Genomic DNA, 26,793 nt, shown 5'->3' with positions numbered 1-26,793 from the left:
TGGGACACGATACGTAAGCATGTGACACCCGAGCGTGGAGGCGAATAACACAACACTCAACAACTTGTATACTTGAATTATATGCACGAGCAAACCAATCTAGTTAAGCGATCTAAGAAACCCAAGCAAACCGAGAAAAAAATTATCTCAACCCACTCCTACTAACTGGGTTCATTCTACATTGGGCAACCACAAACCCAAAATTGAACCAACGTGCCAGGTAACACGAGTCAACGCAGGACCCATGGGCCTGAAATTGCAGTCCACGCTGGCCTTGTCTACTGAAAAATAGACAGTCCGGGCCTGACCCAATACACCATGTAAGTAATAACTGAATAAAAGAAACAAGATTGGAACTTCAAAATTATTTTTCCCAATAATGGATTAATTCCTGGATGCACAAAGGCTCATCGTAAAAATATAACAAAATGGCATATTATTTTAATTGCCTGTTTAGATGGAACAAAATCGAATCAATAACTAATTGTATCAAATATCAATCACAAAGAAGTTTTTTGAGATCTCATTTGTTTGACTCGATGAATTCTTTGTACTCTTTCTTCATCTTTACGCCAGGTACGGTCCTGCATAGCCAGCACAAGAAATATTCAGTGAAGGCCAGGGACTAACAACTATAATGTACAACATAAGAGATTAACAAGACTTGTTTCGTTTGCTTTTAAGTTGTAAACAACAGTAATTTTTACATTATATGTGCCAAATTAGAGAGCTTCTATGCCACGCCAATGTTTGCTAACGCCACCCCAAGATTTGTGTTAATTCTTTGATTATTACATATGAATTGGGGTGGTTGGTGTAGCAATAGAATCACTCTTCAAATTATCATTCAAGCATTTATCGAGATATGTCATCAAAAACCCCTTGACACATCAAGGAAATCAATTAAAATGCACAAATTAATGCAACACAACCAACCTAATCATTTCCTTATTTTTGAAAAATTGCACGCATGGAGTGCCCATAATTCCTGCTGCTTCGGCAATCTCTTGATCTTCCTCAATGTCGATTTCCACAAAGTGCACATTCTGATCATATTCATCTATGACCTGCCCATCAAAGAGAAGTATTTTATTAATAGATTGTTAAACATATATAGCACAAAGCCTGTATGGATGGAATTCAGTTAGAGAGCTTATACAGCCACACCAACTTTTTCTGCAATTCATCATCTAATGAAATTATATACAGGACCAAATAGTTCTAAAACAAAATAAAAAAGATTGCAACAGCCAATCTTCCTTAATCATTCTCACTCTAATAAGTACTAACAAGTCCCTTGAGAGATTGGAGAGCTTTTCTAACCGATACGATCCATTGGACCATATTAATAAAAATAAAATAGTAAGGGGATTAAGGGAAGAATATGACCGATTAGAGAGGGTCAGATCTCCAAATCTCACTTAGCCAATTTTATTAATCTTCAGACTCGCCAATATTTGGCTACAACCCTACTATTTCTAAGAAATATGACGAAGAATAATTATAGAACTCTTAACACCCAATTTTAGTTAAACTACAATGCCTAAAAATAACTATGACCGATCCTATATGCACCCACTTTATTTCTCGCCTCCCCACTTTACTGCTTTCACCCACCATCCCCTTCCGAATCTGATTCGGTCTCCTCCTCCTCCCCTTTCTTTTTCTTCTTCTTCTCTCTCTCATTTGCATGTCCCTCTCTCCTTCTTCTTCTTCTTTGAACCTACATAAGTTTCAACTAGGATTTCGTGGTACAAGAAGCAATACCCTTAGAGCTTGTAAAATAGGTTCGCAATGATCATGGAAACCTCAACTCCTAATCTAGTGGTTGTAAGAAAATCTCGGTAGTGAACAAATAATTCAAACAAAGCTTCATTCGGTAGGTTAGTACCAAATCCGCCAATCGGTAAGTTCCTACTGAGTCCTTTCAGGTGGATTTGGTAGGATCCTACCGAGTCGCAATGTAAATTTTTCAGTAGCTTTGCTACCTAACAAAAATTTAGTCTTTTTCTTTTTTAGTGTGACGAGTAATTTCAGTGTTTATTGGAATAAGGGGTGAATGAGCAAAAAGTAGGTGCTTATAGCACGCCCCTATACAATATGAACCCAACTAATACACCAAAAATAACTAAGTGTTAGTGGTGCAGAAAGTTAAACCCCTATCTCTTTGGAGTCATAACATTCACCTGAATCAAAGAGCTTCTTAATAGGAGAAATGGAAACGTGGTGTAGCCATTAAAAATAGAATAGTTCTCCACACCCCAAATACCATACTTAATTTCATTATTTAGTGTCTTGAGAAAAATAAAGAATTGGTGTGGAAATATAAGCTCTCGTTAACATGAAATATGAAAGAAAGGTTTAGATTCCATATAAAAGTTAAAAGACCACCAACGAAATAAAGAGACTGGTTTTATAAAAGGTGTAATTGCAAATAAACTTTGGGGGCCTGTTCAAAATAATGCTTCAAACAATTGCTTCTTCACTAAGCAAAAATTTGTTCATGTCTGAATGAACATTATCAAGCTGAGCAGCTAACAATGGTAATATACACGTGCTTCATTATGTTAAACACGCAAGTTTTTTCTTGATCATTGTGATACCTTGTTTAAATTGAGTCTAACTATGATACCTTGCTTAAAATGGGCTTCAAGGTCCGACATGGGCCACATGTCGGTGATGTATAGAGCACGCATATAAGCCTTGGACTTTCATGGTACAACTTCCGAAGTGCATACTGTAAAAACCAATACAAGCTTAGAACAAAAAATAAAAGAAGACAAACTAGAGGAAATGATTACAAGGCTAAGGAAACCATACAATGAGAAAGTTACATTGTTTTTTTTTTTTGTAAGGGGTAGATAGGACTTGAACCAAAGACCTAAGAGTTGTTTTGCAATGTCTCAAACCAACTGAACAATGGGTCTAAGCCCAGAAAGTTCCATTGTTTTGAAGTCAGCAAGTGAGGCTTATTTTTTGAGTATTTTTTGTTTACATGGGACCTTGTTTGTAGCTTGAGATTAGTCTTGCTTGTTTTTCTTGAGGGCACCTTGTCGTCTTTTCAATAAAATTTTCACTTATCAAAAACAAAAACAAAACAAAAAAAACTGGACAAACGCATACCTGGCCCTTGTGCTTCGTGAGTGTGATGTCAAAATGCTCTTGGATGTCCTTTTCAGTGAGTTCTTTCCTAACCTCTTCGGTCTTGGGCTGTTAAGAAAGCAATCATGTATTTAGAATAATAAATAATAAAAAAAGATGGATTCTGGTCCAGCTTTGAGGTAGCATTTATCAGCAACATCATAACTTTACACACAATTTCATGAACTATAATATTAATCATTTATGGGAACTATAATATTAATCAAGAGGGTAGGAATGTCAAAAAAGACAAATCTTTCTGAGCACTAAATTAATGAGACTCCTATAGACGCTAGTTAAGATTTACGAGCAAAAATTAACCCAAAGAAATCATTTACGTTGATTAGGTTAAATTATCCATAAAGATTGAGAGATTGGTGGAACTAGTGTTGGGTGGATGAGGTAGAGAAGTGCTTTAGAGGTATTATTATGTGATGAATGTGTTCATTCACACCAAAATAATAAAATAAAATTATAGAACATAGAAGTTGTGAAGACCCACCAAGGATGGAGGCAAATACATGAGACAAAATAATGGATAACAAACAGAATGACAGAAACTACTCATATCCATCAAAAGCTCCAAGCCGGGAAAAAGAAAATAACAAAACGAAACAAAAACGTAAGTCCTCGAAAAATATACCTTGAAACTCTTTGTGAAGCTTATGTAAAAGGAACATGAAGTTTTTAGCTCAAAGAACAAAGCTGCAAATCAAATCCTCCTTTCCCTCTTGGTGTGAGAAATATTGATTAAATAGAGGACCCTTTGAAAAAGAAAAAGGAAAAGGCAAAGATTCAAAAGACAACTGTTGGTTCATTATTGTCCTTTGAATATTCTTTTTTTTCTTTTTTTGCAAAGATTCAAATTTAGTATGTCCTTTCTTCATCTCAAAACACATTGGATTTTTTTTTTTTTTTTTTTTTTGACTTCAAGTGTTCTTTTTTTCCCAAGAATCATGGCAAAAAAGTGCAGAAAAGTCGATTTTTCTGGTTTTGGAATGTGTTGGACAAAACATTCCGAAACAAATCGAAATTTCCCTCCAAATCATTCATTCCATGAATGTTTTGTTTTGGAATGTTCAAATACAGGAATATCTCCACCAAAACAAAATGAAATTTTGAACAACGGCTTTATAAAGATATGTACCTGTGATAAAAAATAAAAAGAAAAAGAAAAAAGTGACATACCTAAACATCCTAAGCCTAACTCCTAAATATTTTCAAAATTTCCTACTCTGGGCACTTTGCTTTTGGAAAAAATTAATTCACAAAATTTGACGTCATTAATACCAACAAGAAAAGTTTCTCCTAATGGCCACTTTCTGCTCATTCTTGACTTGCATTAGTTACAATCAAACATCATTGTCAGGATACTATTAGTTTGTACTCTCTTTAAAAATATCTCAACATTTTCATCTTTTATTCACAATCATTTACTTACAAAGTAAAATAAATAAATAAAAATAAACAGCTAATTCCATGAAGAAAAATTAGAGAGCTGCTATAGGCATCCCAGCTTTTACTTATTAAACCACACTTAAAATAAAAAACAAATAAGTGAATGATTGAGAATAAGTAAAAGTTGGGGTGCCAATAGTAGCTCTTTCACCGCAAGTACATTAAACAGTTGCAAAACCTTATTGCTGAAAACGCATATAGAAGTAAAATACCTGGTGAAACTCAACAAGTAGATTATTGCTTGCAAGATATCTCTCAACAGATAGAGCAGCTACACATCCTGATCCAGCTGCAGTTACGGCTTGCCTCCATTCATGATCCTATACACAATAGAAAACAAAACAAAAATAATTTGGTCAAAATTAATTATTGAAGTCACCAAAATTCTAAAATCAATTCTGGATTTTAAAAAGATCTTCTAGTGGATTGCCTGTTAAATACATTTCAACGTGTTTTTTTAAATCTTATTAACTCATGTTTTGTATAGTTTATAAATAAACCAAATAGTGCAGGCCTAGAAGCATCAAGGTTCATTGTCCCTCCATCCCATACTATATACGTAACCCAATAAGTATTATCCCAATCTGTGGGTCCCTTTTGATGGTGTGTTAGGAAAGTCATAACAATGACAATAAACCCAACCATACAATCTAGGGATGCAAATCAACAACCGAATAGGAGCTTATACTGCCATGCATCGGACTGTCAAGTGCCAATCTAAGACTTTTGGTCTATGCCTGAGGTATTAAATTTCGATTTCGGTGTCTATTTCAATCATCTTGGAAATGGAAATATTTCGACCAATGTGGAAATCAATACAATTTTCTAGGAAATGATAGAAATGTAAAGGAAGTTTCATTGAAAGTGTAGGAAATAATAAAACATACATGAAAATACACTTACAAGTCACAAAACTATAATGAACAGCTTTAGTAACAGCCATATGAATCATAGAAATGAAGATTAGTAAAATTCTGTTACTTGTTTGCATGAGTATCTAAGAGCCCGACACTTAAAACAACTATTTGCTTTTTGGAAATAAGAATAATCATATCACGTAACTACAAATATTTTCATATGTCACTTTCTTAAAAAAATAAACTATTATGTACTAATTATCACATTATTATAAATAAATAAAAATACATTCTCATTATCAAAACAAAAAAATAAATTCTCACTTTATCATACATATTTTTTTTAATTTTTAAAATATAAATGAATAAGTAAATAATATATATCTAACTAATTAGAACATAAAAGGTTGCATGTATGTACTATATGGCTTCCACCAAAATCTTGCATTTTAATACCAAACCTTTGATTATTTCAGTCGAAATTTTTACATAAAGAACATCTCTGTTAAATTTCATGTCGGATCTTGTGGAAATGGAAATATTTCGATATATTTCATGGAATATGTTGAAATACCCATGGAGTGGCCCCCAACTGACCTACCTAGGTGGATGGATCAGCAGGTCATACATAAGATACTTGGGTGAGGGCACCATAAACTTTTAACATCCCAAAAAATATATTAAAATAAATAAATTCAAGCAGGAATGGAAAGAAACTTTGGATAGAATTACCTGTACGTCTCCAGCGGCAAAGACACCTTCAACAGAAGTTTTTGCTGCACCATCCTTCACTAGGACATAGCCTGAACTGTCAAGTTCAATTTGGCCTTCAAACAATTGGCTGTTCGGGGTATGACCTATACCGTAAAATAAGCCTTTGACCTCAAGCACTGATTCCTCCCCTGTATCAAACCTTCTAAGCAGGACACCAGACATCTGACCTTTGCTATTGCCAACGACATCCACAGTCTCAGTATTGAAGTGCAAGGTAATATTTGGATTGTTGATAACTCTGAAACATTCGCCAGAATCAACCTGTTAAACAAACATTCAGGGAGTTGAAAATTTACCATACAACTTTAATAATTAGTATTTAATTCACATCAAAAAGGTAGTTATATTCAAATAACAGATTTATTTTCACTTTTTTTAGAGATTATATTGCCACACCAACTTTTGCTAATGCCACCCCAATTCATATGCAAATCACCAAAGAATTAGCACAAATCTTGGGGTGGCATTAGCAAAAGTTGGTGTGGCAATAGAAGCTCTCTTTTTTCTTTTTCTTTTTTGAAAGGTACTTAATTTCACTTCTACAAGACAAAAGCATTCAAAATCAGTAAGCATTCACCATAATTCTCAAGCAATGCAAGGTCAGAAGTAAATGTAGTATTATCAAAGTATAGTTAAATAGAGAAGGTGATCATGAGCCTGCTTGCATTGACAGACATTAAAAGTGAATATGTTTTCATCAATGAAGTGACTATTAAATTGAATTCCATTAATAAATATTATGAACAATGTAAGCATAAGTACCAGCGTCGAGCATTGATAATTTGATATGAAGTGGTAAACCCTTAGTAGCAACTATCCTCCACCCCAGGTGTTGGTTCCACTCCAATCTCACAAAATAATCCAATTATAGTTGTTTTTAAGCAGCTGCTTCCCAACCCCCTCTCACTCAATTCCCACCAACACTTGTGGATTCCTCTTTTATGCGGCTAAGACTCGAACACCATAATACCCCAGGCCCACAACAATACGATATTATCCGCTTTAGAGCGAAGCCCGCACGGCTTTAAAAAGCATTGTACCATTTAGGGTCTGGTTTATCCTTAAAGCCCAAGCTCTAAACGCACTCCTACCTGATGTGGGACTAATCACACACCTCCTTGCTATTCCACCCAACAACATGACGGCTCCACTTCGACCTCTTGGTCTCCGTAGCCCTTTCCATATCCATCTAGTGGCACACTAACGGGTCTGTGACAACACCCCCACCAAACAGGAAGAGTTGTCCTCAACTCTGATACCACTTGTAACACCCTAGGCCCACAATAGAACGATATTGTCTGCTTTGAGCCAAAGCTTGCATAGTTTTAAAACGCGTTGTATGATGTAGGATTTGGTTTGTCCTTATAGTACAAGTTCTGAACATTCTCTTGCTCGATGTGGGACTAATCACACACCTCCCTACTATTTCTCCCTATAAAATGAAATCTCCACTTCGAACCCTCGGTCTCCGCAGCCCTTTCCATGTACAACCAGTGGCACATCAACGGGGCCATGACATACACACTGGACTTCACAATCCTGATATGCTGATATGTCCATACAGTTTAACTAATATGTAGTGGGATATATCTCTTAAAATATGCAGTTCGTGCTAAGCACATAAAATAGGAAGGATGTACAAAATAACAGATTGGTAAGTATGCAAGGGAGCTCCTGACAATAATAAGACTATACTTGAAGGAAAGTAATCACTTACTCCAAAATGTAAATATCCTTTTAAATATTAAAATAATGGGATCCGATACACTTTCTAAGATTAGCATTGTGTTCAATGGGAGACCAGGGCAAGTGATAGGAACACAACCCAAGATGCAACCCATCCCCTAACATACGCTTTAAAGTTCCCTTCTTCATCTACCTCCCAATTCCTATTAGTGGATCTTCCTTAGATAGATCCTACAACTAGATACCACCTCATAAAACTGGAGCGCTTCCCAATTTCGGTCAAAGAAGTACCCAAAAGAATGGATTTGTTATCCGACAATTAAAGGAGGGAAACTAGCAAACCACTTTCTCCATCCCTAAACCCTTTTTGAAATTCTCATCCAAGGCCATCTTGAGGAGCATGCTAAAAGACTCTTACCATTATAATAAAAGAAAAGGGAAAAGTGGATCCTTCGCTAAGGGCCCTTGAATTTCTGCAGAAGCTTCTAGGAGCACCATTAACCTAAGCCAAAAACGAAGACTAAAGAAACATATCATGGTCTTTTTCATTCATTTTGACCTGAAATCCCTTCCACACAATAAATAATCCAAGAATGATTGATAAATATGTTGTAAGCCTTCTCAATGTCCAACTTACAGTCTCTATTCTATGAACTTCTACATGTAGAGAACAATACAATCACTAACAATCAAGACTCCAAAAGTCTCTAACATTTATCCAAGGCACTGAAAAGGACCGAGCACATAATGAAGCATATCTCTAATTGTACCAACAACCACGTTGACAAGAATTTCGTAAGTTCTGAACACAAGGATTACCAATCTAAGATCTTTTAGCTCGTCCTCCCCTTCCTTTTGGGGGATAAGACCAAGCTCTTATTAGAACCACGACCCCAAAATAAACATTTGTGTATCTTGAAAGAACTCCAAAAGATCTTCTATCATTATATTTTGAAGTTATTGTAAAAAGTTTCATGAGAACATACAAACCTAGCGGCTTTTGTTACATCTCTTCCACTTCAAACCTCCTTTCCAGCAAATCTTCTTATAATCAAGTAATCATTAATGCTCAATAAGTTAATACCATTTAAAATGGATTTGGAAAACTCTCTAACATTTAAATCATCTTATAGAAATCAACAATCTCCTCCTGAACTTGGTTTTAATCCCTGGGCCAACCCCAATCCAAATCCCTTTTATGCAAGTTACTTCCCTATTGCATTTGTGCACGTTAAAAAATTGTGCATCTCTCTTTCCTCAAGTCACCTAATCCTAGTCTTTTAACACCCACTTATTTCTTCTCAATGTGTGATCTTAACTAACACTTTCAACTCTCCCTTTCTACCAATTCCTCTCTAGAGAGAGCATCAACTTGCTCTTTCAAATTGAGCATCTCAATCTTCATAAGAATTACGTGAAAAAAAGAAAACCTATCCAGCCCCTAGCCCACTGAACAAAAAAAGTTCTTCCATTCTTCTATTTCATTTTTGAAGTTACCACGTGTTTTTTGAAATTGAATATGACTGAACGCATTGTTAACACCACCTAAATTCAAAGAATAACGAATGTGATCCAATGTTGGTTTAGAAATGGAATCTTGGATAATGCGTGTGTGGTGATTTGCCAAATCATCCATGACTAGAAAATTGTTCAATCATCTTGAAAACAGCAGATATTGATTATTAGAAAATTTATTTATGGGTCCCCTAAAGGAAGGTCAACCAAATCCCTTCTTAATCACAAACTCCATGAATACCTTGCAACATGTAGTAACTCTATATCAACCCTTCTTCCATGTATAGGTGCCAGATAGTTTGTTGGTAAAGTATATGGGTGATGATACCATAGACCTGGGTTCAATGCCCGCTAGCACCGAGTTACTGATCTCATTAAAAATAGGCATACCAATCAAAAAAAAAAACCACTTTCATGCAAATGAGCATATAATATTGAGGCCACATTGTAGACTCTCCATTTTGCACTCACGAAGTTCAACAACTCGTCTCCCTAGTTGTTGTGGATTCCTAATGATGAGTAAAGAGCAATTGAGAATTGAAAGCTTGTGCGATGTTTCTTGGATTTCTTCACAGGCTCTCAGATTCCACAAACAATTTTTTTTTTTTTATTAGTATAAAATATATTGAAGAAAGGAGAGGAACAAAATACAAGAAGAGAAGGCCAAGATGACTCTTTGTTACAATAATTGCCTAGACTCAATGTTTTCATAGTTAATTGGTTAATAAGTCAACGTTTACATTGATTCAACCACACATTGAATTAAATCTTGATTCGTTTTGCCCCATGCATAAAATGATTATGAAAAGACCACTTTTCCCTTAATATAGCATTTGTGACTTTAGTCCATGTGGGTTGAGCAGCTAGCACATTCCATTGCCAAATTTGAAAGCTTAGCAGGGTTCTTTTTTCTTTTTCTTTTTTTTATTTTTTTTTTTTTGAGCAAATTCTTGATAGTTTCTATCAAACTCTAGAGTTTGAGTGGGAGCTAACCCTGTCATACATTTTTTTGCAAGGGTAGCTTGGTCCTACTTCTGGATACATGTTTTGTAGGTTTTCAACTGCTATAAATTGCACTGACCCCCGATAGAATATAAATGGAAAATTATAGTAAAAAAATCCACAGTGTAAGATGATTGAAAGAGGGTAAATACTTGAAAGACAATATCACATAGTATTTATACGAAAAAGAAAGGAAACGAAAAGTAAAAGCACAACAGTAAAGAAAAAACTTAACAAAACAACAAACAGATTCTCAATAAATAAAAATATTAGTACAACACTAAGCATTTCTATGACATTTACGAATTAACTATGTGAGGGTGGATCAAAAGTTAAGTTCCTTAAATAGAAAATAAATATTTTTAAAAAAAAAAAAAAAGGGCATCTCGACTCACCTATCTTGCATTGCTCTAGATGCCCTTAGTTGGTCCTTGCGTACAAGTAAATGTACGTGACGAGCATATTTAGTTAGATACAGGGCCTCCTCTGTAGCCGTATCACCTCCACCAACAACAGCAAGAACTTGACCTTTAAACAATGGTGATGCTCCATCACAGATTGCACAAGCACTAATTCCCCTACTCCAGAATTCTTCTTCACGAGGTAACTTTAGCCTTTTTGCAGTAGCTCCTGTGGCCACAATAACACTGTGGGACTTAACCTGATAAGTAAATCCAAAATAATTAAAACCCAAACAACTAATCGGCACCATGTAAGACCTTCTACATGAATTTTTATTGATACCAAACAAGGTTACAACTAAGACACGTCTCACCCACACTCTGATAACAGTAGTTGGAACCATAGTGACAAAAATCAGCAATTTTTAAAAAAATCGCAATTAAATCACGATTTTTTTCAAAAAAACATTAAGTTTTTGAAAAAAAATCTTTAAGTTTTCAAAAATTCACGATAAATTGTGCTTTAATCGACAATTTTTTGAAAAAATCACATATTATTCTTACTTTTAACATTTTTTGTGTTCTTTTATCATTTAATATATGAAATACATTTTTTATACTTGAAAAGATATTTTTATTTTTTTAATTTATCCGATGTTTTCTCTACTTTATTGATTTTTGCCAACTTTTCCTAAGCTTTCTCTTGCCGAATTATTCCCGAACCCCGACTTTGTCACTATGGTTGGAACAAAGTTCTAACACAATATCGATCAAAAAAAAGGTCTAACACAATTAAATAATATCAGGAATCTACCAAATATAATAGCAAAGAGAGAGATAGAGAGAGAGAGGATAAAAGGTGTGGCGGCATGAGGGACCATACCACCCATGAAGACACCTTCCTCTTGGTGTGTGTCGCCTGGTTGTGAGGCTCCTTTTGAACCTTTCTATGGATACCATAGAGCCTTGGACTATAACTAGACACTAAAGAAATACGTAGAGACATAGGGAGCTACCCAACTAAACAACCCATAGATTCAGCCAGTACTCCAATTTATTAACCTCTCCCATACCAAACACATGACATTTGCTTACCCCATAGTGCCCCAAAGCAATGAAGGATGAATCTAGGGCTTTGAAAGTAATCCATATTTGCCCCGAGAAAAGATAATAAGATCATTGGAAAATTGCAAATGAGATATAGAAGGACTAGCATTTCCACATTTATCTCAAAATGATATCACTTTAGAGCATCTCCAACAGTGTCTCAAATTGGGATGGCAAATCCAAATTTTGAAATAGCCTCTCAAAATTGCACTCCAACGCTTGTCTTAAATGGTCTCTCAAATATAGCATATGCTAAAACCGATGCTATGTTTGGCTTTAGTTTTAGCATATCTCATAATTTGCTAAAGTGGCTTTTAGGTTATAAAAGATATCTTTTAAATTTTCTTTTGACCAAATAGTCATCCAAATAAACAAAAAGTACATTTTTGTTTAAATTTTTTTAGCAAATTGCCATCTAAACATATCAATGGCATTTCTTGAGAAGAGGCGTTGGAGAGGTACATGCCAAATATGACATTTTTGCATTTTATTGTCTCAAAAAATAAAATTGCTAAAGGAAAATTTAGCATTAGCATTGGAGATACTCTTAGAGCTTCATTAACCATCATAAACAATATGGTCATTAGCATATCACCCTAACTAAGACCCCTGAAATTTTTATGAAGCCAATTGGAGATCCCAAGGATGAATTTACAGTGGGAGCACTTGTCCCCACAAGAATTTTCAAAGTCTACTAAGGATTTACAAGCTCTTGTGACAAATAATAGCGGCGGATAAAGAAATCCGTAGCTATTGCCCCCACAAAAAAAATTTCCACTCTTAGTTGCCCCACGTGGGTATAATCCTGTCTCCACCCCTGGGAGATACATTCTCACAAATACCAAGAAGTGGGCTGTCCATTGCCTCCCCTTTATTTTATCACCTAGTTGGGCTACTCCCAAGATCCCTTGGATGCATACATTTACAAGTGTACCTTTTCGAGTCTTTCAACTCATCCATCTCACTGTCTCTACTTTGAGGATTGGATCTTGAGTCTTGACAAGTTTAGCTATGTGACATAGCTAGAAATTGGTCTTCATATTTTTTATTTATTTTTAATAAAACTAGGATGGTCATGGGAAGACCATAGATGGCATCCATTGATTTAAAAGATAAAAGAAGCAACTAGAAATTTAACTAAGTTAGGTGGAAATAGAAGAAAAAATAGTGAGAGGTGGAGAGAAAAGGAGGAAACCGAGATTTGATTGATACACCTTAGCCTTCACTCTAATCAACTTAACCATACTTAGAAAACATTCATTCAAGTGAGGACCAACCAAATTACGTTGGGAAAAAAAATTAGAATGACTATCAAAAACCCCACATAAAATACAAGTTAAATCATCCCATAAAAAAATAATAAAAAATTAGCAACATTAACTGCATATATTGAAAAAATCAGTATGGCATTCCTAATGGAAGATTGCATTCACCACATTAAATCAAGCTAAAAAAATTTCATCACTCTGATAGTAATCCGTGTTATTGTTTGTGAAGCCTGATGGTACTGGTCAGCAAGGAGTATTCTTCATCATTTAGTACAGTACTCGTCAATCGAGCTCGACGCCAAGCTCACTGGGGGGTTGGAGGGGGCCCGCGGCCCACTTGTCTTGAAGGTGGGGGGTCAGGGCTCGAAAGAAATTTTCTGAGGGTATTTTCGTAATTTCACTAGTATTATGTAAAATCCCGGAGTGGTGGAATCTATAACTGTGATTTTTCTTTTCATAGTGGAATCGGTGGATCCATGGAAGTACCTCAATCTTGATGGGAACCACATAAAATCTTTGTGTTCTCTATGTGATTTGCGTTTATTTTTTTACTTTTTTTCTCGATTAGTTTCTTGGTACAACTGCCCCTATTTACTTAACACTTCGAAAACTTGAAATTAGTGTAAACCAAATGGAAGATTGCATTCATCACATTAAATCTCAAAACCCCAATGTACATCTAAAACTAGAAATTACTTCAAAAACCAATTCATCATCAAAACAAATTTCCACACCAATAGAAATAGAACACTATATATCACCTCGCGCTCACTACTCCTTATAGTAAAAGGACTTCTCTTCACATCAATGTACTCCACATCTTCTTGAAATAGCTCAGCTCCCCATCGTTCCGCTTGTCGACGCATCCTAATTCAACAAATCCACACCAATTTTTACTTTTAAAAAAAAATCACAAATTTCCCATAATTGAAACATATCGAACACATTGTAACGGATAATTTACCGATCCATCAAATCAGGCCCAGTAATTCCCTCAGGAAATCCAGGGAAATTCTCAACTTCGGTAGTAGTCATCAATTGCCCTCCCGGAACACCACCAACTTGGAACCCTTCGAACACTACAGGTTTCAAATTCGCACGTGCGGCGTAGATAGCCGCTGTGTATCCTGCTGGACCTGAACCTATAATTACCAAATTCTCCACACCTTTGTATACAACTGCAATGCGTTTTTTTTTTTTTTTTTCAATTAAAAACATGTAAATATAGTGTTTAATAAGGGTATTATTGGAAGAATCAAAAAAAGAAGAAATTGAAGAAGATAACCTGAAGAAGAGGTGGGAGCTTCAGCGGAGGAGACTGATAAGGCTTTGACAGGGAGAGAAGAAGTGATAGCTCGGTGAGTTCGAAGTGAGTTGAGTCGGAGAGGTTGTTTCTGAGTTAGAAAGATTATAGGGTTTGGAGTGGAGAAGGTGCAGGGAGAGTGAGTTGGAGAAGGAGACATCGTAGCTCGGTGAGTCACAGCTCCGAGTCCTATCCGCTCTGCCATTTGTTTCAGACCATACAATGCTTGCTCTGCTGTTTCTCGTTTCGTTTCTTCTGTTTCGCTTATTTTAGTAGTGAACAGTGATGTTGTAGTCTCGGGATCACTGAAATTGAATGACCCTATCTACTTAGAGACTGCCACGTATCATAACTTTTGGGTCTGGTGATAGATATCTCTGCTGACTTATGATTTCTAGTCAAATAAATTGTTTTGAAATAACTAAAAAAAAACACTTTTCTTACTAACTTAGTAAGATTTTAACTCTTACTAAGGTTCCTTTTAACTCAAATGGATTACCGCACGACCCTTTAGACTTCATGGAAAAACTCAGGTTAAAAAATAATAATTTTTCTCAGAACTTTCACAATTTAAATTTAAATTTGAGAATTATTTTTAAATTTCATTTTTTGAAAGTTTATAGAATTTTCTCCTCTGTAATTTTATGGTGTCCGATTATGTTTTTGGATACCTCCATATAAAGTGAGGTCAATAGGGGTAACCTAAGAGTAAAAAAAATTTGTGGGTGCAAAAGTGTAAAAAAAAATTTGTGGGAATAATAATGACAGATTTCTTTATCCACCGCTGTTATTTGTCTTAAAATTATTAATATTTAATAAATTTATGGAGGCAAGATCTCCCATTATCCCCACTCTAAATCCACCATTGATTATTAGTGTCAAATTTTTTTCAATCTCAAAGCTCAATCTCCCTATCGACAGCTCCATGATCTCTATGATTGCATCACCATTATCAAAATTAATAGATAAAAAAATTTGTAGAATGTAAGAATTCTCTTATTTTAAATTATGTAATTTTACCTTTTTTTTACTATTTTTAAATTCATAATTGTAGTACACGTGCTTTGGTCTATTTCACATTTGAAAAATATTTACACGAGTTTAATTTAAAATTATGTATACAATTTATTTGACATAATAATCACTCGTCGATGCAAGATCATGGTGTACTTTTCGTTCCATTTACACCTTGAGATGAAGCGATAAAACTCTTGGACTAAATCAAGGTATACTAGATAATTCTCTACCTTTACAAGAAAAAAAGTGTGACGTGTGGAGCTTTTGAGGTTTGGAATTAGTTAAATCCTTGCCTACTAACGTATAAGATTTTGAGACTTACCAAGGGTTGTTTTGCTTGAATGGATTACCACATTAAAAATCCAACACCACCCTCTAAATTTTATCCAGAAACTCTGATCCCAAAACATAATTTCTTCTGAATTAGATCCAAGGTTTTTAAAATGGACAAAACTTCCACATAACTTCCAAACTTAAAAATAAAATTTAACGTTGAAAACTAAGCATCAACTTCATAGGGGTCTCTTTTCAGGATTTTGTTTTTAGATGGGATTCTCTTTATGATTCATAGTACATTAGGTCTTAATTTATTTCTCTTGTTCTCTGTTTTTTTTTTTTTTTTAATTTATATAAATTTAAAATTATCAAAAAAAATAATAATAATAATAATCAACAGTGAAAGTATAATTTTTTTTTTTAAAGTCATAATTTTATCCTCTACAATTCTGAAGCATCGTATCATGTTTTTGGACATCAAGAGGTGAGTCCAAGCACCCTTAGTAAGGCTAGCAGGATTATTGGGATTATTGAAATTCAATGAACCAAGGTGTACTAGATCATTCTCCACCCTCAATATTTACACACACTCCTGTCTGGCCTACCCACACACTCGATGATTACAGGGTTGCTAAAATGAGTAAGAATTTGGGGTCTTCTTAATGTGTGTCCTAAAATGCATTAAATACACATACAGAACAAACACCTGGGGGTATTTTTGTCAAAATAAATGTATTTAATGCACTTTAACGTGTGCCCTTATAGCTCACGCTAACAAAATCGTAGAATTTGACGTGTTTCACATGTTAGGGTTTTGTTAACATGTGCAGTGTGGTCTTAAAAAGTTAAAAGGTGCATTAAATACACCTTGAAAATAAGCGGGGTATTTTTGGTAAGAAAAAAAAAATTAAAAGCATTCATGAATAAGATTTCCAAGGTGTACTTAACACACCTTAACGTGTGTCCTTAGGGCACGTATTAACAAAACCTCAATTGTTATTATGGTGTTTGTGAATCTTACACCGTTGACTTTGTGGGGACTTGAAGATTGTATTTATCAACGGTGGATGATTCACGAAGACGATGTTTATGGAAACATCGAAGTTAACCTGCACTATATGATGTCGACACTCCAATATGATGTCGACACTTCTTCAAGTAACAACAGAACGGATAAAGTAGAAATCAATGACGGAACTTCTTGACCATCCATCACCATTATTGTACCCTACGCCCACAACAGGCCTGTTAATGGGCCGGGCTGTTAATGACCTATAACTAATTGGGCCTAAAATTATAGACTAATACCACGCATCTAATGGCCAGTTGGACTAACTGATGGGCCTAGTTCCCAAACCTAAATTAAATCATAAGCATGAATCGGCCCAGCCCAAACTGAAGTTATAAGATGATAACTAAATGGGCTGATTCGGCCACAACCTGGCCCATTTACAGGCCTAGCCACAATGCTACAACTTAATGGTGTCAATGGGTACCCAATTACCCAATGTACCCAAGACCTATTAGTGGATTTTGGGTCTGTCGTCATGGACCCGATCATTTTAGGGTTTTATTTTGGATTAGCCATTTTAAGGATCTCATAAGAATCGGATCCTCTTCGAGCACTTGACTAATAAATTTATTTTATTTATTGTGGAGAGATCATCCTCACCAAAAACTCAGCTCATTCCAAAACTTTTAACCCTAGTTTAACAGTTGAAGAATCGTGAACCGTCCGAAACTTCTAACCCTAGTTTAACAATTGAAGAATCGTGAACCGTCCGATTTTTATAAATCACTTTTGATGGATTAGAAGTTTCGGAATGGGCTGATCTTTGGTGAGGATGATCTCCTCATCATAGAAATCATCCTCACAAAAAATCAGCTCATTCCGAAACTTCTAACCCATACATTGAAAAAATGTTTGACATAATGTTTGGCTCTCTTTAGAGCCTCCCAATGCCACCCATTCATTTAGAGGGAGAGAGTGCTCTCCATGTGAACATGCATTCATTTACAATATTGTAATTCAATTTCAAACAACAATTAAATGCTCCATATCATAATTTTCTAAAATTTTATTATCAAAAGTTCGATTTGCTTGAAAATTTTATTATTGATCTTTATTCTCAATCGAGAAATTACAAATTAGATTATTATATTTATATATAATTGTCTATTTTATTGGATCGATTTTCTTAATAAACCAAATGATTGATCTAGTATAAGAATGTTAAGCAGGCGAAAGAAAGACCTAGGAAAGTTTTAATGACCAATAGAGGTGCACGGGATTTGAATAAAGGTCGTAAATAAAAAACACGATTTTTTTTATAGAGTTGACCATCTGTGACGATGACGATGCTTTCAATAGATTCTTTAGTCAGTGTAGAAAAACAAGAGAACTGTTCTTGGCACCCCAAATTTTACTTATTACAATCCAATTACTTAAATTATTTCACACCTTAATTAAAGATTAAAACATATGCAAAAGCCTAGCCCAAGTTATTATTTCAACATTACAAAGCATTATAGCACATTGAAATAACTTCAACAGTTGTTTACAATTATGATTAGGCACATATAAAATCCCAAGTCTAACAAATAGATATCTAAGAAACATAGAGAGTTTCTTTTGCCACCCCAACTCTTGTGCTCAACAATTGACTTACTTCTTTTATTTTAATAATTGGGGTGTATTAGGTAAAAGTTGGGGTGGCAGAGTTGTAGGTAAGTTTTTTTCTTTTTTTTAAATCAGAAATAGGAATCATGGGAGATTATCTTGATTCATGGTTCTGGGCTTCTGGACTTCTGGTAAGGGTCCTGTACTCAGTTATTCTCACTATGGTTATTGTTTTTCATGAGAAGTACTCCAATTTGCTTACTTATTTTGCAAATCATGTGACCAAATTAAGCTGGTTTTCCCACTTCATCACAAAAATATAAGACCAAGAACAAAACGTAAAGATTGAACAACAGGTGCCAAAGGAACTTAACTGGTTTGAGCCAACAAAACCAACATTTCTTCCGAATAAAATTTTACAATTTTCCACAACTCTCATCTGTTTGTCAAAGATAAATTAAGGATGATTAGATAAATGAAAGAAATTAATTAGACATACACCCCCACCTCAATGTGAAAATTTTGAGAGCTCTACTAATGTTTCTTCTCGTTGGACTCACCATTCTCGACTCTGCCATCAACACCGTGATAAGGAACTTCAATCATGGGTCTGGGTATTGGGCGGTCTTCGAAGTCTTGGGGGAAGAATTCAAAATCGGGGCCGAAGTTGAATTTAACAACACAGTTGGGTTGATTGGGGAGGGTGTACATGGAAGCAGCGGGATAGTAGCGACCCCCAGAGAGATCCTTGAAAGCAACACCTTGGCATACTCCATTCTTGTAGAAAGATATCTCGCTTCCTGTAAAACGCAAAAAAAAAAAAAAAAAACCCTTCAACTTAGATAAATAAGTTCAACAAGATTCCTCCTAAATTAGCATTAATTACCCAGAACCATGAAATGATTCCTCCAATTTTTTTTCACTAGCCTTAATTAAAGTAGATTTATTGAACTTGAACTTCCCAATAAAGACTTATTTTTACAAGAGCAAGAACATCTCCTAGCCAAATGGCATTATAGAGATTTAAGTGACACAGTAGAGCTTAGTATTCTATACTTTCTATAAGAGTGGTTTTGTAAGGACTATAAAATCATCATGAACACGAACACTAGGCATGATTTCAAGAAAAAATTGTTTAGAAATATCAAAGCCATCTTTGTATCTGTCAGTTGTCACAAAGAAACAAAAATAATTGCAAGTGAAGATATGCCCATAGAAACCCATGTTAGCTTCGAACAGTTCTCAAGCCAACAAAAATGCTAAACAGGACAATGGGACGATCATAAGCTTTTCTTGAACAACTGTGACTAGGAATAAGGTTATGTTTGGATGGTGGAGTGATCGGGAGCAGGACAATCCCACTCCCACTTAAGCAGGCTTTTTGTGCTTGGTTAGTGCAGGGTTTCATAAACCCAATCCCAATCACCATCATCAATGACAACAATGCCTTATTCCAGTTATATGAGGTCAGAAAAATGAACTATTCCTTGTTTCAATCCTATCAAGAGTCATATCTTCCGTAAATCTTGAATCCCTAAAAAAATTTCCTACCACCTTGCCCAGTCCGTTTTCGGCTTTCTTCTCATGTTCTTGAAACTTCAATCTACACCGAAATGCTCCTCCTCATTGATGAGACAATCATTCTTGAACATTACAAGAGCCCATTTGGATACACACAGAAAAGTAACTTTTTTACTTTTGATAGTTAAAAAGTTAAAAAGCTCATTAGATTTATTTTAGAAAACTACTTTTAAAAAGTAAAAATCTTAACATTTTAAAAAGCAAAAGGAAACTATTTTCGTTTTTGAAAAGTTACTTTCTCCCAAAGCTACGTTCTTCCTAGTTACTTTTTACTTTCTACTTTCTATCCAAACGGGATCTAAACCATCTCAATCGACATTCTATTGCTTTATTCATCTTTTCTTTACCAGCCAGCCATCAAAATTTTAAATTCCAAATTTGTACTAACTTATTCAGACCCCCGAAACACCCTATAACTTCAATCTTCCAGTTTCTATCTTTTTTAAAATCACCCCCCCCCCACCTAAACCCTACTTTCCAGTCAGTCCCTTAAACCGTAGACTTCAGCATCTTAGATCCTTGAATCGACCCAATTCAGACTCTAAATACTTGTTCAAACCTACCACCACTAAACCCTAGTCCAACATCACCATTGATCACTAAAACGTAATTGGTAAGTCACCTCAACTTATCGACATTTGAGACCTTAATGAAGCCCTACTTGCAATGACGCAAGATGGTTTTGCTCGTACATGTGTTCAGGCCATTCTTACTTTAAGTCCTAAGTTTTTCAAGCCATTTCAATTTTTTTTCTACTGCTCCACTAAATTTTGAAATGCTTTTTTTTTTTTTTTTTTTTTTTTTTTTTTTCGAACTTCACAAATATGCACTAAATCCATTGTTAATCATCTAATTAGACTTTGGTATTTAAATAGTCATGGAAGTAGAAGAAAAGAGTCAAATAACCAAATGGGAAAAAAAAAATTCCGCTTTTCACTTTCTGCACCATATTCTTCAACAGTCAAATGATTATCTACGGACTACAAAATCAGAAACATGAATTACAAACCTGTAACGTAGTTTCTGCATTGAAGGGAAAAAAAGATTTCTATGGATGCAGCTTAAAATCGTAAAGATGTTTATGAGGTGTCCACGGAAGCTAATGAAGGGAAACATGATGACTGGGCAATTTCTTTTTCTTTTTTTGTTTGTTTGGCTAAGAAAGAGTCAAGAAAACATTATAACAAAGGAAAGAAAATATGACTGCACAAAGCTAACCAGTAGGCACACTGTTTAGCCAATAAGTCAGCTATGGTCACAAAAAACACATAACATAGTTACATTGGAGTATGAACCCCATGCACACAAACAAGCTTGTCAGATCAGGTAGGAAGTGCCACATACAACCCATAATGGTGACATGTCTGATCAGGGCCTAGAAAGTCTATTTTAAGGCCTTAATTACAGAGACTCTTAAGGATAAAATACATGTTAAATCCCCTAAATATAGATAATGCATTTACAGTCCATGTTATTTGTTATTTTCAAATTTATTTTGATTTCTGGCTTAACTTGTGTTAATTATTTGTAAATAGGTCAAACGCACAAGAACCAACAGTATGGACCAGGAAAAGTTCAAAAGTTTGTTGCAATCCAAAACCTAAGACAAAGACCCAGACCAAAGTCTAGGCCCATTGAGCCCACTAGAGCCATGGCGCTGTGGACCCTATCGGCAGCGAGGTGAAGACAGCATATTATGCCTTGGGATGTGTGCAGTTTTGGGTGATTTAATTCAATGCACATGGGATTAGGGTTGGATTCCTTTGAATACACAGAGAATTCCGATTAGAAATAAACCCTAATCTAGATCTATAAATAGGGACTAGACCAGAGTCAGAAGGATGATCTCTTATCTCCTATATCTATCTCCTATATCTCTCATCTCTCTCCTTTCTCCTATTTTCCTGTATTTATGTTTTTAGTTTATTTCCTATTGGCCTACTTCTATAGTGTAGTTCCTTCAGGAGGGGCCTTGTTGCTACGCGCGTCAGGTTGTTGTTCCTTTAGCGCTTCGGCCAAGCAAGATACGGCCCAACAAACAGAGGGGATTCAGTCACTTAGTTCCGTTAGGAATTCCTGGCAGGAGCCGATTGATGGGTATGGCTTGTAAAAAGTTCTAGCTTTGTAATCAGAGGAAGTACTGCTGAAGTTCAGAATCAAGATCAATAAAAGAAAATTTCACTTTCTCTTATCTCAATGTTTTCTTTTTCATCTTCTTTTATGTTCCTTGCAATGATCTGTGGTTAGACCTCCATTAGAGAGATCAATGAAACCAAGAGCAAGATTATCTTAGTCAGCTTGTTTGTTTTGCATCTATCCTTTGTTGTCTTTTTAAGTAAAAATCATCAGATCTAGTTTATGATCTCCTGATCTTGATGATTTTGGCTTTGATAAGTTCAAGATAAATCATGTTTTATTTAGGATATTATAAATAATCTTTTGATTATTATCTTATTAGGTTAATCACAAACTTCAGATTTACCATTCGTGCCTAATAGGATTAATCTTCCAATCCAGCAACACTAGATTGTTGGCTAGATTGAGATAAAAGACAGAGTGCAAAGAAACTGATAAGATGATTTGTTCTTGGTGGATTCGATCAATCTAAGCTTTTTTACACTGCAATCTCTTTGTTAATTCTTTTTACTGTTTCTAAATTAGTTTAATCTCTCTTTAAAATCAGTTTTTATTGGTTATTTTGCTAATCGTTTTAGGTCAAAATTTTGAATCTACGTTGTCTCCGTGGATTGACTCCTTGCTTGTCAAGGTGTTATTTATTTTGTTCTTGTTATTTATTACGATAATCTACGATGAACAATGTCCATAGAAATCAATCAATATGTTATACGATATATTTCTAAATCAAATGAGTGAGTGTAATACGCAATGGGTCAGGATTTGTAGACACCTCGAAAGTCAACATTTATGTTCACAAATGACCATTGTGACTAAATGGAGATGAGTCAAGGAATCATTTTTGTTGAGGATTGTCTCACCATGGTGATCATTGTCACACACATCACAAACACCAAAATCAACCAATTCCAATATTTCTTAAGTCTTCTTCCACTTCCTGAGGACTATCAAAGTATGGCATCCAAATTTTTGAAATTGTAACTTAACCCCCATTCACAAAGGCCAGAGTTTGTTATCTTTAGGCTCGAAAAATAGGTAAAACTGAATTACCAATTTCAATTCAGTCCATTTGTTTTTATATCTCTACTTGGTCCTATGCTCTCTCTTTTTTTATAGGTAAAAATCATTTCATTAAGGCGGTTGAGAAGACCGGCAAAAGAAATAATATGAAAAGAAGCACTAAGGGGATTTAAGACAACAAATCTGATCCCACCTAGCCAAGAAGTTTTCAAAGAAGACCCCTTTGAATTCCTTAAACATCTTACACCAAAAAAATAACAAACCCAACACCGAAAGGATAATTTTATCCTCCGTCTCGCATAATCCTTCAAATACACGATTATTCCGCCCCTTCCAAATCCTCCAAGAAATTGTGAAGGGAGTTAAGCTCCAAAGAAGTCTTTTTGAGTTTCTAAAGGAGTACCCCCAAGCTTCCCAAGCATCAAAGATGCTTTTGACCGACCATGGAAGACACCCCTCAACTCCAAAAAGGGCCACAAAGTGGCTCCAAATCCGGTTAGTTGCGGGGCAATGGATCCAAAGGTAATTGACGGACTCCTCACTATGCATGCACATAAGACATATATTTGGTCCTGTGCTCTCGAAAGAAAGAACTGGTGACAGTCCATAAACATTGTGCAAGAAAGTTTAGGTGTAAACCATGAACATCATGATAGTCAAAGCATCTATACTTTAAGGGCTGTGGGTACTATAAACCAGAAAACCTTCAGGCTTGTAGTAGAAGGAATCAAGATTCTTGTAAGGAACTTTCAGTACTACTGAAATTAAGTCTTTGTGAAAATATTACAACATGCAAATGATTCTCTCAAACATAAGGCTAGTTGATGTAAAAAATAGTAATTTCAGGCAGCGCTCCTAAACCCTTAAAAAAGTATGTAATTCCCTAAATTAGTATCATCCTCATCAACCAACCTACAACACATAAAACCCTACTATAGCAATAATCTTCGTTTGTGCACAATCATTAAAATTCAATTTTTAACCATTTCCTCAAATGATTGATACATGATCGCTTAAATAGGAAAATAATAAAATTTGTACATACCTATTTCCATGGCCCTGGCTTTGAACTATCTTAATTGTTAATTTGAAGGCTTCGGTCTTCCATTCTAGGCTCTTTTCTAAGCAACCCTTTGATGGGATCATGTATGCAAACATTTTGTGTTGAAGTAAGACAAGACTATAACCCTATTTATAACACCCCAACCCATGTACTAGATTCATATCATCATTAAAGATGGTGAGTTTATAAAGGAACACGATTTTTACACGTAAAAGAAAAGGTATGTTTTCCACATGGTCTAAGGGGGAAAGACGTTTCTAACATAATAAGTGGACCCCATTGGCACTACCCAATCCCTGATTCGACATGTATTCATAATGTGATCCATGCAAGCCCAATAATGCAAATATAAATTCTAACAAAAATAGGAGTACAACCACCAATATTAGCCCAACACTAAATATGAGTCCAATTTTTTTCTAAACACTCTTAAACCACATGGCATGAAAAGAAGAAAGAATGGAAACGAACGCTATTATAATCTTCCATAGAACAAGAGCTTGACATGTTAATACGAGATACTAAGAACTTCAGCAATCACAACCTCTACCCTCCCTGAGAATGAATTTAAGAGTTAAAAACAACAATGCATGTACACTCCAAACGCAAAATCTCGGCATTTTATCCAAACATCAAAGCTTGAAAAAAGAATTGTAACCATCTTCATCCCATCAATTTCAACGAAACAACTAAATTTGCAACTACGTTACTTGAGAAATAGATCAAAATCATCGAAAATAAACCTAATGTCATTCAATCCAAGAAAATTGAGGAAATACCCACATTATTAAAATTGATTATATTCATTAATATGCACTCACCTGGTACTACTTTTGGCGATTCTTCCTTCCCATCGGCAGCACACATGTACTTCTGCCCCTTATACCAAACAAAATGCGGTGGCTTCGGTGTATATAGAGACCCTTCAGGCAGATTAATATAACAACCAATAACATCCCCTTCAACATATCCTTCTTCCCCATATTTCTCTCTCAATGCCTTATGAACCTTACTTCCATCCACATCTCTATACCCAAAACTGTTCCCATCATACCCGACTGGCGCCTGTAAGTCACCTTTCTCCATCGACCAACCAAGCCTCGTATGCCCCGTTTCCCCAAGCTTTGAAACCCTAATTTCAAAATACCAAGCACCCTCTTCAACCCCTCTTGTCGACCTAACCATTCGATACCCCTTTGAACTCCCAGCCGATAATCGATCATCGCTTAATTCAACTTTCTCAGCTTTGTAAACCTTTGATAGACAGATTTTCATATCGGGTGAATCGTCGGTCTTGTCGGGAAATCTAGGGATTGGGGTTATTAGAACTGTGTCTTCAGTCGAAACGACATTGTGGGTATTCGATTTGATCTTCTTTTTGCCCTTTCGATGTGTCGATTTCGTCCAAACATTGTTGTTCTTCCTCTTAGGCTTCTTCACTATTGCCGGTGTAATCGCCATTGTTTCGGGTACCAAAGAAGTGAGAGAAGAGAGGGATTTTTGCTTCTTTTGGGGTGAAATTTCGGTTTCTTCTTCGGAAACTATTGTGGGTTTTGGTGATTGTTGTTGGGATTGTTGGGGATCTTCTTCTTCTTCGGAGATTTCGTCTGAAATTTCTTCTTCTTCTTCGAATTGTTCTTGTTTTATGTGATTTGGGGATTTGATTTCTGTAGGAGTAGTAGTGTTTGTGGTGATAGGTAGGGTTTCATTGTTGCTCCAATTGGTTTCTTCTTCATCTTCTTCTCTGTAAGTATCTCTTAGGGTTTCCATGTTTGAAGAGGAGACGAAGAACAGATAAGGTATGGTGTGGGGGTTTAATCCAACGACGCCATGAAAGTTTCCTCCTTTTTCTCTGCTGTTTCTCCTACTCAGTCTCTGAGACTTACTATCAATCTATTTGTCGAGGTGTTAATGCCTTAATGGTTACCTATTTAATCGAACCGGATCCGGTAGAACGGTTCCGGATCCGTTTTCAACACAACCAATTAGGAGTGTTAATGGGTACCCATTTAACTGAATCGGAATCGGAACCCAAATCATAAATCCCGGCTCTGGTTCCCTTTTTATTCGAAGTATGATTTCAAAATTCATCCGAGAGCGAAATGTATTGCCCAAGTCGTCTTGGTATCAATCATGGACGAGATGGGCGAAAGAATAAGTCAATTTTTCGGACAAGATTTAAAACCCCACATTCATTTTTCTCATTTTTAAACGAGATGTCTTAAAAGTATCGAAAAATTAGTTTGAGATGACTCGACATCTATCATGGATGAGAAAAGACGAGATACAAAATTGAATTGTAAAACCATGATTGGAACTGGTTAGAGATTATAGTAGGGTTTAATATAGAACTGAACTGATAAATATAGTAACAAAAAATGTGTTTAAAACAAGTCTTATACCTCTGACGGTAAGATGATAAAAAAATGTATTTTTTTTTAAATTGTATTTTGTTGAAAAAGTTTTTTTTTTTTTTCATTTTAAATGTATTTTTTTTTATTCATGAATGTTTTTTAATGTGGGATTTTATACATAATAGAATTTGGTGATTCATAAATATATAAATAT

At 35.3% G+C, this 26,793-nt stretch overlaps 2 protein-coding genes across 3 annotated transcripts; both read right to left on the bottom strand.

The window, feature by feature from the left end:
• Positions 1–350: 350 nt before the first annotated feature.
• On the bottom strand, positions 351–14,764 carry NTRC (NADPH-dependent thioredoxin reductase C). The gene is made up of 10 exons (XM_086425480.1): positions 14,495–14,764; positions 14,174–14,387; positions 13,971–14,076; positions 10,829–11,094; positions 6,189–6,468; positions 4,812–4,919; positions 3,124–3,210; positions 2,633–2,737; positions 937–1,067; positions 351–584 (listed from the first exon to the last, which is right to left on the bottom strand). The coding sequence occupies exons 1-10, from the start codon at positions 14,715–14,717 to the stop codon at positions 524–526; spliced, it is 1,581 nt and encodes a 526-aa protein (XP_086281606.1). The 5' UTR covers positions 14,718–14,764; the 3' UTR covers positions 351–523.
• A 3,983-nt stretch (positions 14,765–18,747) lies between these two features.
• On the bottom strand, positions 18,748–26,131 carry TRO (histone H3K4 methyltransferase TRAUCO). Of its 2 annotated transcripts, XM_086425814.1 has the most exons (3): positions 25,047–26,131; positions 18,986–19,225; positions 18,748–18,864 (listed from the first exon to the last, which is right to left on the bottom strand). In XM_086425814.1, exons 1-3 carry the CDS (start codon positions 25,993–25,995, stop codon positions 18,842–18,844), a joined length of 1,212 nt encoding a protein of 403 aa, XP_086281940.1. In that variant the 5' UTR covers positions 25,996–26,131; the 3' UTR covers positions 18,748–18,841. The 2 variants fall into 2 exon arrangements, with proteins under 2 accessions (XP_086281940.1, XP_086281939.1); XM_086425813.1 differs by having other exon boundaries at positions 18,748–19,225.
• Positions 26,132–26,793: the final 662 nt, after the last annotated feature.

Source organism: Akebia trifoliata, chromosome 15 (genome assembly GCF_017979445.1).
Source record: "Akebia trifoliata isolate Shusen 1 chromosome 15, ASM1797944v1, whole genome shotgun sequence".
In the NCBI taxonomy this organism is placed as follows: Eukaryota; Viridiplantae; Streptophyta; class Magnoliopsida; order Ranunculales; family Lardizabalaceae; genus Akebia; species Akebia trifoliata.
This window is presented reverse-complemented; position numbering and strand designations above follow the sequence as displayed.